Consider the following 12,399-nt stretch of genomic DNA (forward strand, 5'->3'; position numbering starts at 1 on the left):
TTTAAGAAAAATGTCAACAACAAGCTAAGAAACAAATTTTTATCCTGCCTCATTAAATAAATTCTTTGCCCAATTATGCTTACTTCAAAGAGAAGGTAAAGAGATTCTACCATAGAACTATGGAGCTCCTACCACTGCGGACAACAGAATGAGTGTGATTTTGGTACCACGGATGTATTGCTTTACACTGTTTCACAGCTTTCTGTATTCACTGCATTCAGACCTCAGATTTGAGAATGTCCGAGCAGCATCCCTCTTGTTCATCATTTGAGAAGTAAGTTGTGACCAAGGAGCAGAAGTTTGTTTTACTTACTTGTCTGGATACAAACGTGTGTGTCACAGAGTTTTGTGTTTATTGGTAAGTTCATTAGTTTTGCCATCTATTGTGGGCTGGGCTCTCTGCTTATTAAGTCCAAGGGGTTTCTGACCTGTCAGCTGTTTGGGTGACTATGGAGTAGATCACAAGTAGTATGTAATGCGCTGAGGGGCTGAAGCCGAAATCAGGTCGATACATCTTACTTTGTGGGCTTATCGACAACCTAACATAGTTATATGTTAAATTGCTATATTTATCTTTACTATAAATAAAATTAGAGCTCAGTACTACAAACATCATTCTCATAATCACTCTTAATGATAAAAAGACAATAGAAAGGAAATAAAGGAGAGGGGAGATATATCTCTTATGTGCAGTAATCCAATGACAGCTTTCTGAAGTACTAATACAAAACGGGGGCAAATAAAAGTGGCCCACTCGAGTAGATATGATTGGATGCAAATGTATGCATACAACCACATCCCAACAGGATGCAATAACTGCCCCTACAGATGGCCAAACCTTAGAGCACCTTAACACAGCTGTTACCAAATGTCAGCCTGGTCGTGACCCTAGCTGGCCACCCAGGTCACCTGATCTGTCAGTGTGCGATTACAGGGAGTCCCCAAATCTAAGGTATATTGCAAAAACCATCATAGTGTTAAAGAACTGCAGCAGAACATTTCAGACGAAATTGCAGCAATTCCAGCTCTAATCCACTTTCAGTAACTTGCTGACGAAGGCCCAGAAGTGCCAAGAGATTGGTGGTCACTTGCAACATCTGTTATAGTCAAGTTAGTACTGTATTTCCTTTCTACTGCTGTGTTTCTTTGTACCCTGGAACTGTATTCTCCAGGTCACTTTCATTTGGCCCACCCTGCAGTTTTACAGGCAGTAGATAACTCTTAATCCTGAACTGGAAAAATCGCTTGAAACATTGCAGTGAAGACAATGGCACAGATACTCCTTTTTAATAAACTAGTGTCTTAATTTTTCCACTGAAACAATATCAAAACTTGTTGAAGCAGCGACTCCTTTCTTCAAAGGGAAATATCGCTTTAAGATGATTAGGTCTGAGGATTAATGTGGCACTTTATGTGCTGACATGATTTAGGATAGAATGAAGCCTTAACTGGTCTGGAGAGATTGCTGTAAACCTACGGTACCCTGTGAGGGAGGCTTGAAACTGTAATATGGCTAGATCATCATAAAGACGAGAGAAGCAGGAAAGGGACAAAGTCGGACAGCTTGTCCAGATCTTTGCTCATTTCATTTGAGTTATGTTGTAATGAGTATGCAGTAGGCCTCAGGAAATGTGACGTGAATGGCTGCACAGAAAGCAAAAACACTTATTCATAGTAATCATTTATTTGGAAGGCCCAACGGTACTGACCAGAAACCGTGTCATTCTCAGCCCACAGGTGTCACTGGATGTGGATATGTAGGGGCATGTGGTCAGCACACCACTCTCCTGGCCATATGTCAGTTTACGAGACTGGTGCCGCTACTTCTCAATCAAGTAGCTCCTCAGTTAACCTAACAAGGGCTGAGTGCATCCCGCTTGCCAACAGTGCTCGGCAGACCGGATGGTCACCCATCCAGACAGCGCTTAACTTCGATGATGGCAGGAACAGACAAATGCTCTAGTAGCATGTTAATTTACATTTGATAATCTATATCCACGTCCAGTGACAAAATAGTAAACTACATAACTAGAAACCACATAAACTGTCCTGACCCTTCTTACTTCACATGTAACAAAATATGAGAGGATTACCAGTTTAACAAGAAGCCATTCAACTTTCTAGGTTCCTGTTTACCCCACAAGAAAGTGTGTACACATTTGATCTTTGAATCATATCAAATTACATGAGTTAATCCTCTTACTAAAGAAAATCTAGCAATTTCCTTAGATCACATTCCAAAATTTTGATGGTTGAAATGATTTGTAACTTTCAGGGTAATGTGTACATTTCCTCAGAACATAAGGACACTAAGGTGCATTTAGATGGGCCATTTCACAGTAATGTGGCCACAATAGTGTCGCCATAAATACATGGCAACTGAAATATTGCATGGTCATACTGCAGTACTGCTAAGACAAAGGTGGAGAATCTTTCCTACGGCTGGGCCCCATCTACCTCTACCTGCATATACTTTCCTCACAGTATCAGCCTTGCTTCGTGTATCTCAGACCGACAGCATTGCAGTATCATGCCACATCCAACATTATTTCACTTCAGTTCAAAAGTTGGCGTACGTATGCACAGGCACTATTTGTTGCCTACAGGAGTGTGAAAGTGGGCAAAAGAGAGCACCATGAATTTTGTAAATGTGATACGAATATGTAGTGTGGAACAGAAAAACAATTATAAACACCAAAAAGTGAAAAATCATATTCTTGCTATCAACTTACAATGTCTGCAAGAGTGAGAATTTTAGTGTACATATGTTCAAGACATCGAATTTTTTTAAGCTTTATCATGTGTTTCACGGGCAGCAATTTGCCAACTTTTTAAATGGTGTTTGCATTACATTTTATATCCAATAACTCTTGTACATTTAGAACATTATCGAAATTAATAGCTCTCACTGCACTGGTGCATATAAAAATAACAAACATCCGACTGTTACTTCAGACTAACAAATTCAAGTCCTTCCACCAAAGTGTTGCAAATGCCTTGTGCCAAGAGGCATATCAAAGAGAAATGGGCGTTTAACTTCATGACTCACCACTGCCAAAAACTGAAAAGAGGCACGCAATCTGGTTTGAACTTTTACATCATCTCTCATATTGCTATCGGTCTTACCACTACAGTAACCAATTATTTTTGAAGGATATTAAATAATGTTTTCAGCATCCTGGAAATATAGCCAATATTAGGTTACAAGTTTCGGAAACAGTTTGCTTAAGTAAGAACATGCACATAGCCCAGTTGGTAACTCCTTTCCTTGTGGAACACAACTGCATGAGAGCCACACTCACTCCCACTATTTCACTTCTGTCCCACTTCGCAACATGGAAACAGTCCTGGCTGAGAAATATTTTGCTAATAACATTGCCATGCAATAGTGACTGGCAATACTGACAAACAACACTGTCAGCGATACACAATTTTTGTGACCCATGTAAACGTACCTTGCAAACATGTATAAAATTCACTTATAAACTCATCACCAAGGTGTGACTATGTGCCTTTCCACACTCGAAATATACTACAATCTTTTCTTAAAAACATCTTTGCTTTCACCCGAACTAAATCAAATGAGTCCCAAGGTATTACAAAAAACTTAATTTTTAAAAGCTAATGAATACTGGCAGTGAATTACACTCTCCCACAGAAAATGGTACTACCATGATTTCCTTAAAAATTCTCTATCATAGCTCTAGCTCACTTCCCTAGTCATAACTCTAAAACAAAAGCTTTAGCAGATCCCAACTTTGTCACTCACCACAGTCTCATCGTAGTCTTCTGCACGTGGATTAACACACACTATTACAGCAACTTGTCCTTCACCATCAAAATAATTCTTAAAGAGGTGCGTTATTCGTGAGTCACGATATGGAACCATTTTATTGGTGCCTTGCATTTGATTTTCTCTCAGAATTTCGAGACATGATCGCAGTGTCATCAAGGAGTTGTTGATGTTACCTGTGAACAATTTTTTGCCTCCCCTCATCAAAATTTTACTTCTGATTTTCAAATCTTATACTCATAATTAAACATCTAACACAAACAAAATATCAAATATTGGGAGATTAATTTGTACACAAATTTAGTAACTGACTTTTTGGCTCTGAGCACTATGGGACTTAACATCTGTGGTCATCAGTCCCCTAGAACTTAGAACTACTTAAACCTAACTAACCTAAGGACATCACACACATCCATGCCCGAGGCAGGATTCGAACCTGCAACCGTAGCGGTCACGCGGTTCCAGGCTGAAGCTCCATTAACCGCACGGCCACACCGGCCGGCAACTGACTTTTTGAATTCTCTTTCTTTGCTACACTGGGAACTAACAAACTTTCACACAGAAGACCAAGACACCAATTTTCATCCATACAGAAAACTTCCAATGGACACTTTAAATGGAAAAAAAAGGAAGTTTACAAACAATCTGGAAACTGTTACACTGTGAACTCTCCTCTACTAAATAGTAAAGGACTTCCGTCTCCAACATTGACAGTCGATGTTTGGCCTTTATCACTTTCTGGAACAAGTATTCACACTATAAAATACTGTGCATCAGAAAGTATGAAAGTTAACAATTCAGTAAATATCCCATAAACCAATATAATTATCTTAGGTGCTGATTTTATATTAAACAATATTCCCAACAAACATTTTTACACTTATGGATTCAAAGTGTCCTGAATTCCACAACCTCGAGAAGCAAAACATTTATTCAAATTAATTTTGTGCAAGAAGTAAAAATTACCTTTCATTTCTAAAAGGCACAGTAGGTACACACCAGATATTCAGCTCACTACTCAACTGCAAATCTGCTGGGAGTGTTGCAGGTATTGTTTGCCACATTGTGAATGTTAGAACTGTATTTTCCACACAGTCACATTATTTGCGATACTGCAGTAATGCAATATGGTTTTGAAAAGTAAAATTTACTGTGATGTACACAGTACTTTTACCACTATTTTCTGCATTATTAAATTGGATAGAATCCACAGCACTGCTCTTTTACTGTCCAAAAGAGAAGGAAGCTGACAGTGGAGGAAGAAGAAGAAGAAGAAGAAGAAGAAGAAGAAGAAAATCTTCCCAAAAACCAATACAGTATGTCAGTAAATTTACAACAAATGCACAACAGCTGGTAGTGATACCCTAATCCGACATTTCCTCAATGGTTTCCTCAGCCATTCACGGTACACAATTTTGTACAAGACACAGCTGCATCTTGAAATAGCTATTATAACTGAATTGCACGCCAGCAAGTCAGTCAACACAGTAATACACTTATTCCACAAAAGATCACTGTTGGTTGAAATAAATAAGTAGCATATACAGTAGAACATCAAGATGGTAAAATACTCAAGCAAAGCTTCAGACTGGTTCCAAAAGCATACTGCTCTGTAGCTGCAGCTACCTGTTATACTGGCTGTGCCTTCCAATAATAGTAAGAGATTAGTGTATCTACACTCATGGCAAGCTGCGTGAAAGGAAGAATGTTTTTCAATGCTGTTTGGGTCTACGAAACAGGTAAAATTTATAGGGTTTTGCTTTAATGCAACTGTCTCAAGATATTATTAGAGTCAATTTTATGTAAAGGTTTTGAAACATCATCCATCCATTATCCAGATCAAGAAAATTTTCTGGCTGTCTTCAATAACAATGTCAATGGTAGATTTCATGCTTTCTTAGCTCACTTCTAAATCAGTGTGCATACCTGAAAAAATTCCAAACAAATTAATATGGGAACTACTAAACAAATTTTAACAAAGCAAAGTGAAGGTGTCCCTTGTTTTTACACTAGCCCTGATGAACATTAATTTTTCTGATATTGCAGTGCCTGTGTTGCTCAGTGGTACCATACAATGTTCCTTCGGATATGCACAAAAGTCTGAAGGAATATTGCATCGTACTTCTAAGCAACACAGGCACAGCAATATATTGCTTATCCACGAACACTGGGCAAGTGAATTACAATTACAATGTCTCTTCTGCACGGGACTGTACACAATGGACGTACGAGTACAGGTTGAAGACACAAGTTTGGGTGTGGCTGCAAAGCGTACACATACAGCCTAATGGTAATGCGACCATGTACAATAAGCAGTCCAGCACAAATTTTCATTGTCGTTGGTTGGTTTAAATAAAAAGGGTGGAGTAAGGGACCAAACTGCGAGGTCATCAGTCCCTTGTTCCAATTAAAACAATTATACTTGCTGAGATATATATATATATATATATATATATATATATATATATATATATATATATATATATATATAGAGAGAGAGAGAGAGAGAGAGAGAGAGAGAGAGAGAGATAGAGAGAGAGAGAGAGAGAGAGAGAGAGAGAGAGAGAGAGAGAGATAGAGATAGAGATAGAGATAGAGAGAGAGATAGAGAGAGAGAGAATAAGCCAGCTGTTCTGTGACACATTAAAACCTCCAGCCTACAAGCACTAGGGTGGAGGACACAAAGAAGGACAAAGCACATGCACTAAAACTTACAGAGAATTATAAAACCCACTCTCATGCATAAAATGTAAAACCAAATCAGCCAATGAGGCACTGTCTGCTACAATTAACGGTAACGAGTCTGGTAAAAGATCATCACGCAGGGCAGCCAAAGGAGGACAGCTGAACAATATATGGGCCACCGTCAACCGGGCACCGCACCAACACAGAGATGGCTCTTCACGGTGCAGGAGGTAGCCATGGGTCGCCCAAGCGTGGCCAATGCAGAGCCGACAGAGAACCACAGAGTTCCTGCGAGAGACCCTCATCAAGGACTTCCACACATTCGTAGTCTCCAGAGAAAGACAAATGAAGAGGCGGGCCCGCTCAAGGGCGGAGAGGTCATGGATAGTAAGGGTGATGAGAGAAGCATTGGTCAATAGCCTGCAGGCTGCTCATGGAGTCTGAACAAATTAAAACACTGTGGAGGAAGACCTGAGAATCGCTAGAAGCTCTTCTGTGAACACACTATGTGATCCCAGAAATAAATAGTTGGTTGGTTTTGGGGAAGGAGACCAGACAGCGAGGTCATCAGCCTCATTGGATTAGGGAAGGACGGGGAAGGAAGTTGGCCGTGCCCTTTGAAAGAAACCATCCCGGCATTTGCCTGGAGCGATTTAGGGAAATCACGGAAAACCTAAATCAGGATGGCCGGACGCGGGATTGAACCGTTGTCCTCCAATAAATAGTGCTCAAAGCCAGTAGGAGATGTGAAAGCATATCCCACCTCATCAATAGTCTTGGAATCATCAGTGTAAAAGATGGTGGCATCCTGAAACTCTGCAAGGATGGCACAGACAAGGTGCCAGAAAACCATAGGAGTGACAGAGACCTTAGGACCCTGGAATAGATCAGTCCTTATCTGTGGTCTAGGCACCATCCAAGGGGGACGGGGGGGTCAGGGGTGGTGGGCGGTGGGGAGGGGGGGAGGAGGTGGTAAGGGAGGAAAGACACAGGGTACAGTCCAGTGAGTGGAGATCCCAACAGAGGAAAGTGAGACGCATGCCAACCAGCAATACCAACCGTCAGTGGGTGTTAAGAGGGAGACATCCTTCACTGGCGAAGAGCACAGGGTACACAGGAGAGTCAGGGAATTGGCGAATGGCGATTGTATTAGAAACAAGGAGTTGGCTCTGTCGGGTGTGTAGAGGGGGAATCCCCGCTTCTGTGAAGAGACTACCAACAGGACTCGTGTGAAAGGCACTAATAGTGAGATGCACTTCACAATTATGCACAGGGTTAAGGAGTTTCAAAGTAGAAAGAGCTGCTGAGCCATAAACCTGACCACCATAATCTAGTCTGTACAAGACCAGATCATGGTAAAGATGGAGAAGAGTCTGCACCCTAAGATGTTTAGGCCAGGAGGCTGAGAGCATTATGCTTCTGCAGACATGTAGCCTTTAGGTGGCAAATGTGGGGCAGCCACGTCAGCTTATCAAAATTAAGGGCCAAGAAACAGGACTGTGCTAAAACATCGAGGAGCTGGTTGCCTAAATAAAGTGCTGGGTCAGGGTGTACTGTGGGATAATGACAAAAATGCACAACTCACATTTGGAGGGAGGAAACTGTAAACCATGGGCGGTGGCCCACACAAAGGCCTGTCGGATGACACCTTGGAGCTGGCATTCAGCAGACACCACAAGCTCAAAAAAACGTCAACATACAACACTGAGGTAACCAGAGGCCCAACAGAGGTCACAAGCTCATTGATGGCAATGAGGAAGAGTACGACACTTAGCACAGAACCCTGTAGGATACCATTCTCCTGAATCCGAGGGACACTGAGTGAAGTGCCAATTCAAACCTGGAAGAGCCGGTAAGATAAAAACTTGCAGACAAAAATCTGAAAGGGACCACAGAATCCCGAGTCATGGAGGGTAACTAAAATGTGATGGCGCCAAGCCGTGTCACAGGCCTTATGTAGGTCGAAGAAGACCGCGACAAGGTGCTGGAGGTGAGTAAAAGCCTGATTCCAATCTGAGTAAATGGTCAGGAGATCTCCCTGCCCGGAAGCCACTCTGATACGGAGAAAAAAGACGCTGAGATTCGCGTAATCAATATAATCTGAAGTTGACCATCCTTTCGAGCAGTATACAAAGTACACTCTTAAGGCTAATTGGGAGGTAGCTACTGAGAGACATTGGGTTTTCCCCAGGCTTAAGGATGGGGATAACTATAGTGCCTCACCATTGTGATGGAAAAGCACCCATGAGCCAGATGTGGTTGAAGACTGAGGAGCTATTGTCCAAGTGTTGAATCATCTGGTTGTGGACAGAATCAGGCCCTGGGGCTGTGTCTCACGAACAGCTAAGAGCCTGCACCAATTCCCATTCAGCAAAGGGTGCATTATAGGGCTCAACATGATGCCAGATGAAACAGTGGAGGGTCTGTTCAACTCCGTGTTTCTGCCAGAGAAAGGTAGTAGGGTAGGAAGAGGATGACGATGCCATCGCGAAGTGTGCCGCAAGGTGTTCTGCGAGGACCAATGGATCAGTGTACAGAGCATCTCTGAGGTTCAGACCCTGGACAGTTGATTGCCGCCGGCGGTCCAGAAGGCTACGGAGCTTTGACCAAACCTGCAATGAAGAGGCATATGTCCCCAGGGAGGAAACAAAGCACTCCCAGCATTCCTTTTTACTCCACTTAATAAGGCAACGAGCCTTAGCACAGAGACACTTAAAAAGTGAGGAGGTTGGTCTGTGAAGGGTGTAGCTGAAATTGTTGCAGTGCCTGTCGGCGGTCCTGGACAGCAACTGCGACAGCCTCGGTCCATGATGGTACCAGCTGACGACGAGTGGGACCTGTGGATAGTGGGACAGCAGTGCCAGCAGCATGAACAATAGTGGCAGAGATGCCTTGCATGAATACATCAATGGAATTCGGGAGGGGGTGTCAAAGTGGACAGCAGACGTATATAAAGGCCGATTGGCACTGCGGAATACCCAACGTGGTGGGGTCCTGTCTGCCTGGCGGCAGCAAGGAACGACAGAATCACCAGAAAATGATCACTGTCACAAAGGTCATCATGGGATGACTAATGTAGGGAAGCCATAAAGGCAGGGAAGGAGATCATGAGATCAATAGCATGAGAAGGTGCCATGAGATGCACTTAAGTGGTAGGGGAACCATCATTGAGGAGACAAATCAAGCTCGGTGGTAAGTTGGTCAATTATGATACCCCTACCCGTTTACCAAGAGACTCCACTTCACCAAACTTGTCCTCGATATTTTCCACGAAAAACTATGGCTTTGTGGCAGTGAATGTGTCCCCTACCGTCCTAGAACACACGTGGTAATGGGGAAAGGGTTTCATCACAAGACTGCAAGCTTGGCTCTCCTCCCATGGTGTAGCCAGGGTAGGAGAGGTTGCCAAGTCATACAAAGCAGCGTTCAAGGATCCTTCACCATTCAAAGAGATGGCCTTTTGAGAACTGCCAGATTTTTGCAGTTTGATACATTCCATGTGCCAATTACCCATCCTGATACCATCCACTCTGAACAGGGGCTTTCTCCATGGGCACCACAGCAAGGGAAGTCTGCCAAGGCGGTCATTGCCGGGAGTTCCAATGCTCCAGGAAGATAAGCAACCACTCCTTGGCATACATGGGGGAGGGAACAGCTCAGGTATCAGTAGTGTGATACCTGTGTTTTCAGGGGGCTCAGCCATATGGGTACATAACAGCCCCACCATATGAACTGGATACCTGTGCTGGTGACCTAGCAGGGTGAAAGGGGGCTACAGTGGGGAAGGGAGAAAGGAAGAAATCCACACTGTAGATGCCGAGTTATTCCCCATATGGCTCTCACTAAAAACAGGAAATTTTGAAGTGGGGACCTAAAAACCAGAAAGAATGAAAGAACAGGCAAAAGGAACAAAATTTCAACCACTACAGGAAACCAAGTGGATAGCCAGGTCGACATAAATCAGAACACCGAGAGAGGGGAAGGAGGTGGCAACAGGGAAGGAGCGGGGATAGGGAGGGAGGGTGAAGGAAATGCAGACAGGGAATGAAGAATGGGCCACAATAGCTTGGGGTCCCCTGTGCGCCAGGGACGAACCCACGAAACAACTGTGAGCCCCCTGGGTGGTACTTTTGTCTGAAGCTATTGCGTTTCACCATGTTTGAATGTATAAATGTTTCTCTTTCCAAAATTCAGTGCCGAAGTTTAGTAGCCCCGATTTTTTCTGACTCCAAACATGTGCAACTTCACGAAAATGATGTTATATTATGAAATATTGAAATTATAAATTTCGTTTTGAGGAAATTTTTGGTGGGCTCTGATGCTCAAATTTGAACTTATTTATAAAATAGTATTAATAATTAATACTTTTTCAGATTATACAGCTTTCAGCTAAATAGAATAACTACCTTCTCTAACGTGCACACGTGTTATCCATTTTCCTTACCTTTTAGATTATTCTCAGATGTATGATTATTCTGTAATTTAATTTTCCCAATTCTGTACTTCTACACACAGCATTATGTGCTATAGGCAGAAGTTGTGAAGGTCTGGCAAGCTAGTACAGTTACTGTGCGGGTTCGAGATTTGCAAACGATGAGGATCTATACTACTAACACACCATACCACAACCCAGTACAAGATGCAACACAAGGGCAACAAAAATTGGTTTTTCAAAATTTTGCATAATTATTGACCGAATTTAAAATGCTTCCATGATCTAATCATTAACAAGTATAAGAATATATGTTTAAAGTTTAACACAATAAGACAAATATTACAGTTAGACACTGTATCCTGAGGCAGCATAACTAGTCAGTCAGTCGGTCAGTCCATCCGTCCACTATCTGAGAATGAGAGCACTTAGTGACTTACAAGGAAGTTTACATGTAATTTCAAACCTTTCCTGAACTACCTCTCACTTACATGCTTAAAGTCAAATTTTAATGCATTAATTCGCCTGTAAAGTAATCAGACATTTGATGCCATTTTAAACATGGGAGTTCAATTCTTTAAAGACTCACGGGCTTACTGATAGGCACTATTATGATTATGAACTGCCATTTTTAGCTTTACATTGGGCTAAATGGAATCTACACAAGGCACTGAACTGATGCAAGGACACTTTTTAAATTAACACACAACCTGTTCACCATATTAGATGTGACATGTCCTCCAACTACCCTGATCTTCAGTGAATATTTCAATTATAAACAGCACATTAACAATCCTCACCTGCCTCCCGAAGCCTCTGGCCACTGTTCTTTGTGCGATTTGTACGTTCGCTACCTGCCAAATCAACTAGTGACAGCTGGCTGATACAAACTGCTCTCTTATCTTGAAGCACTGTTTCTCCTTGGCCATCAAGAGGAGCCTGGTGGCAAAATGAATAATGTTGAACATTGCATTGCAAAATTAAACTACAATACATGTTTGGAAATTGCCTAGTCTCATTTCTAAAAAAACTTATCTTGCTGTTTCAACAAGACGTTCAGCATAAATTGTATGAGGGCTTTTCATAAATTAAGCTCAGACTGACAAAAAAAAAAAAAAAAAAAAAAAAAAAAAAAAAAAAAAAAAACCAACACCAATAGATTTTTAAATATATACAACCTGTACTTGCTGTTGACATTGCTTCTCCAAAAGTAACTGTGCTACCCAACACCAGCTTCTTTACTCCATCAGAGAGTGGTACCCCTTGATGCTCCAACCAGTTGGTGACACCATCCTTGAGCTCAACATCAGTCATGAAGTGCTGACTAGCCAGCCAGGTTTGCACAAGACATGGAAACCTCTTTGTGCTTGCTTCACACTTTAGGTGGTGATACTGGAAACGCTCCCAGCCAGAAAGTAAGTTTTTCCTTCCTTCAGAGTGTGGTTGTGCATTGTTGTGAAATAGAGAGATGATCTCGGACCACTTATTT

At 42.0% G+C, this 12,399-nt stretch overlaps 1 protein-coding gene across 1 annotated transcript in view; it reads right to left on the reverse strand.

Moving 5' to 3' along the window:
- The window catches only part of LOC126198828 (kinesin-like protein KIF23), a 157,951-nt gene that overhangs the window by 111,495 nt on the left and 34,057 nt on the right, over nt 1-12,399 (reverse strand). The window contains exons 5-6 of the mRNA XM_049935405.1: nt 11,711-11,849; nt 3,770-3,969 (exon numbers count right to left, since the gene is read on the reverse strand). Of these exons, the coding sequence (XP_049791362.1) occupies nt 3,770-3,969; nt 11,711-11,849 (339 nt within the window). The remainder of the gene's footprint in view (nt 1-3,769; nt 3,970-11,710; nt 11,850-12,399) is intronic.

This window comes from Schistocerca nitens, chromosome 1 (assembly GCF_023898315.1).
Source record: "Schistocerca nitens isolate TAMUIC-IGC-003100 chromosome 1, iqSchNite1.1, whole genome shotgun sequence".
Lineage (NCBI taxonomy): Eukaryota > Metazoa > Arthropoda > Insecta > Orthoptera > Acrididae > Schistocerca > Schistocerca nitens.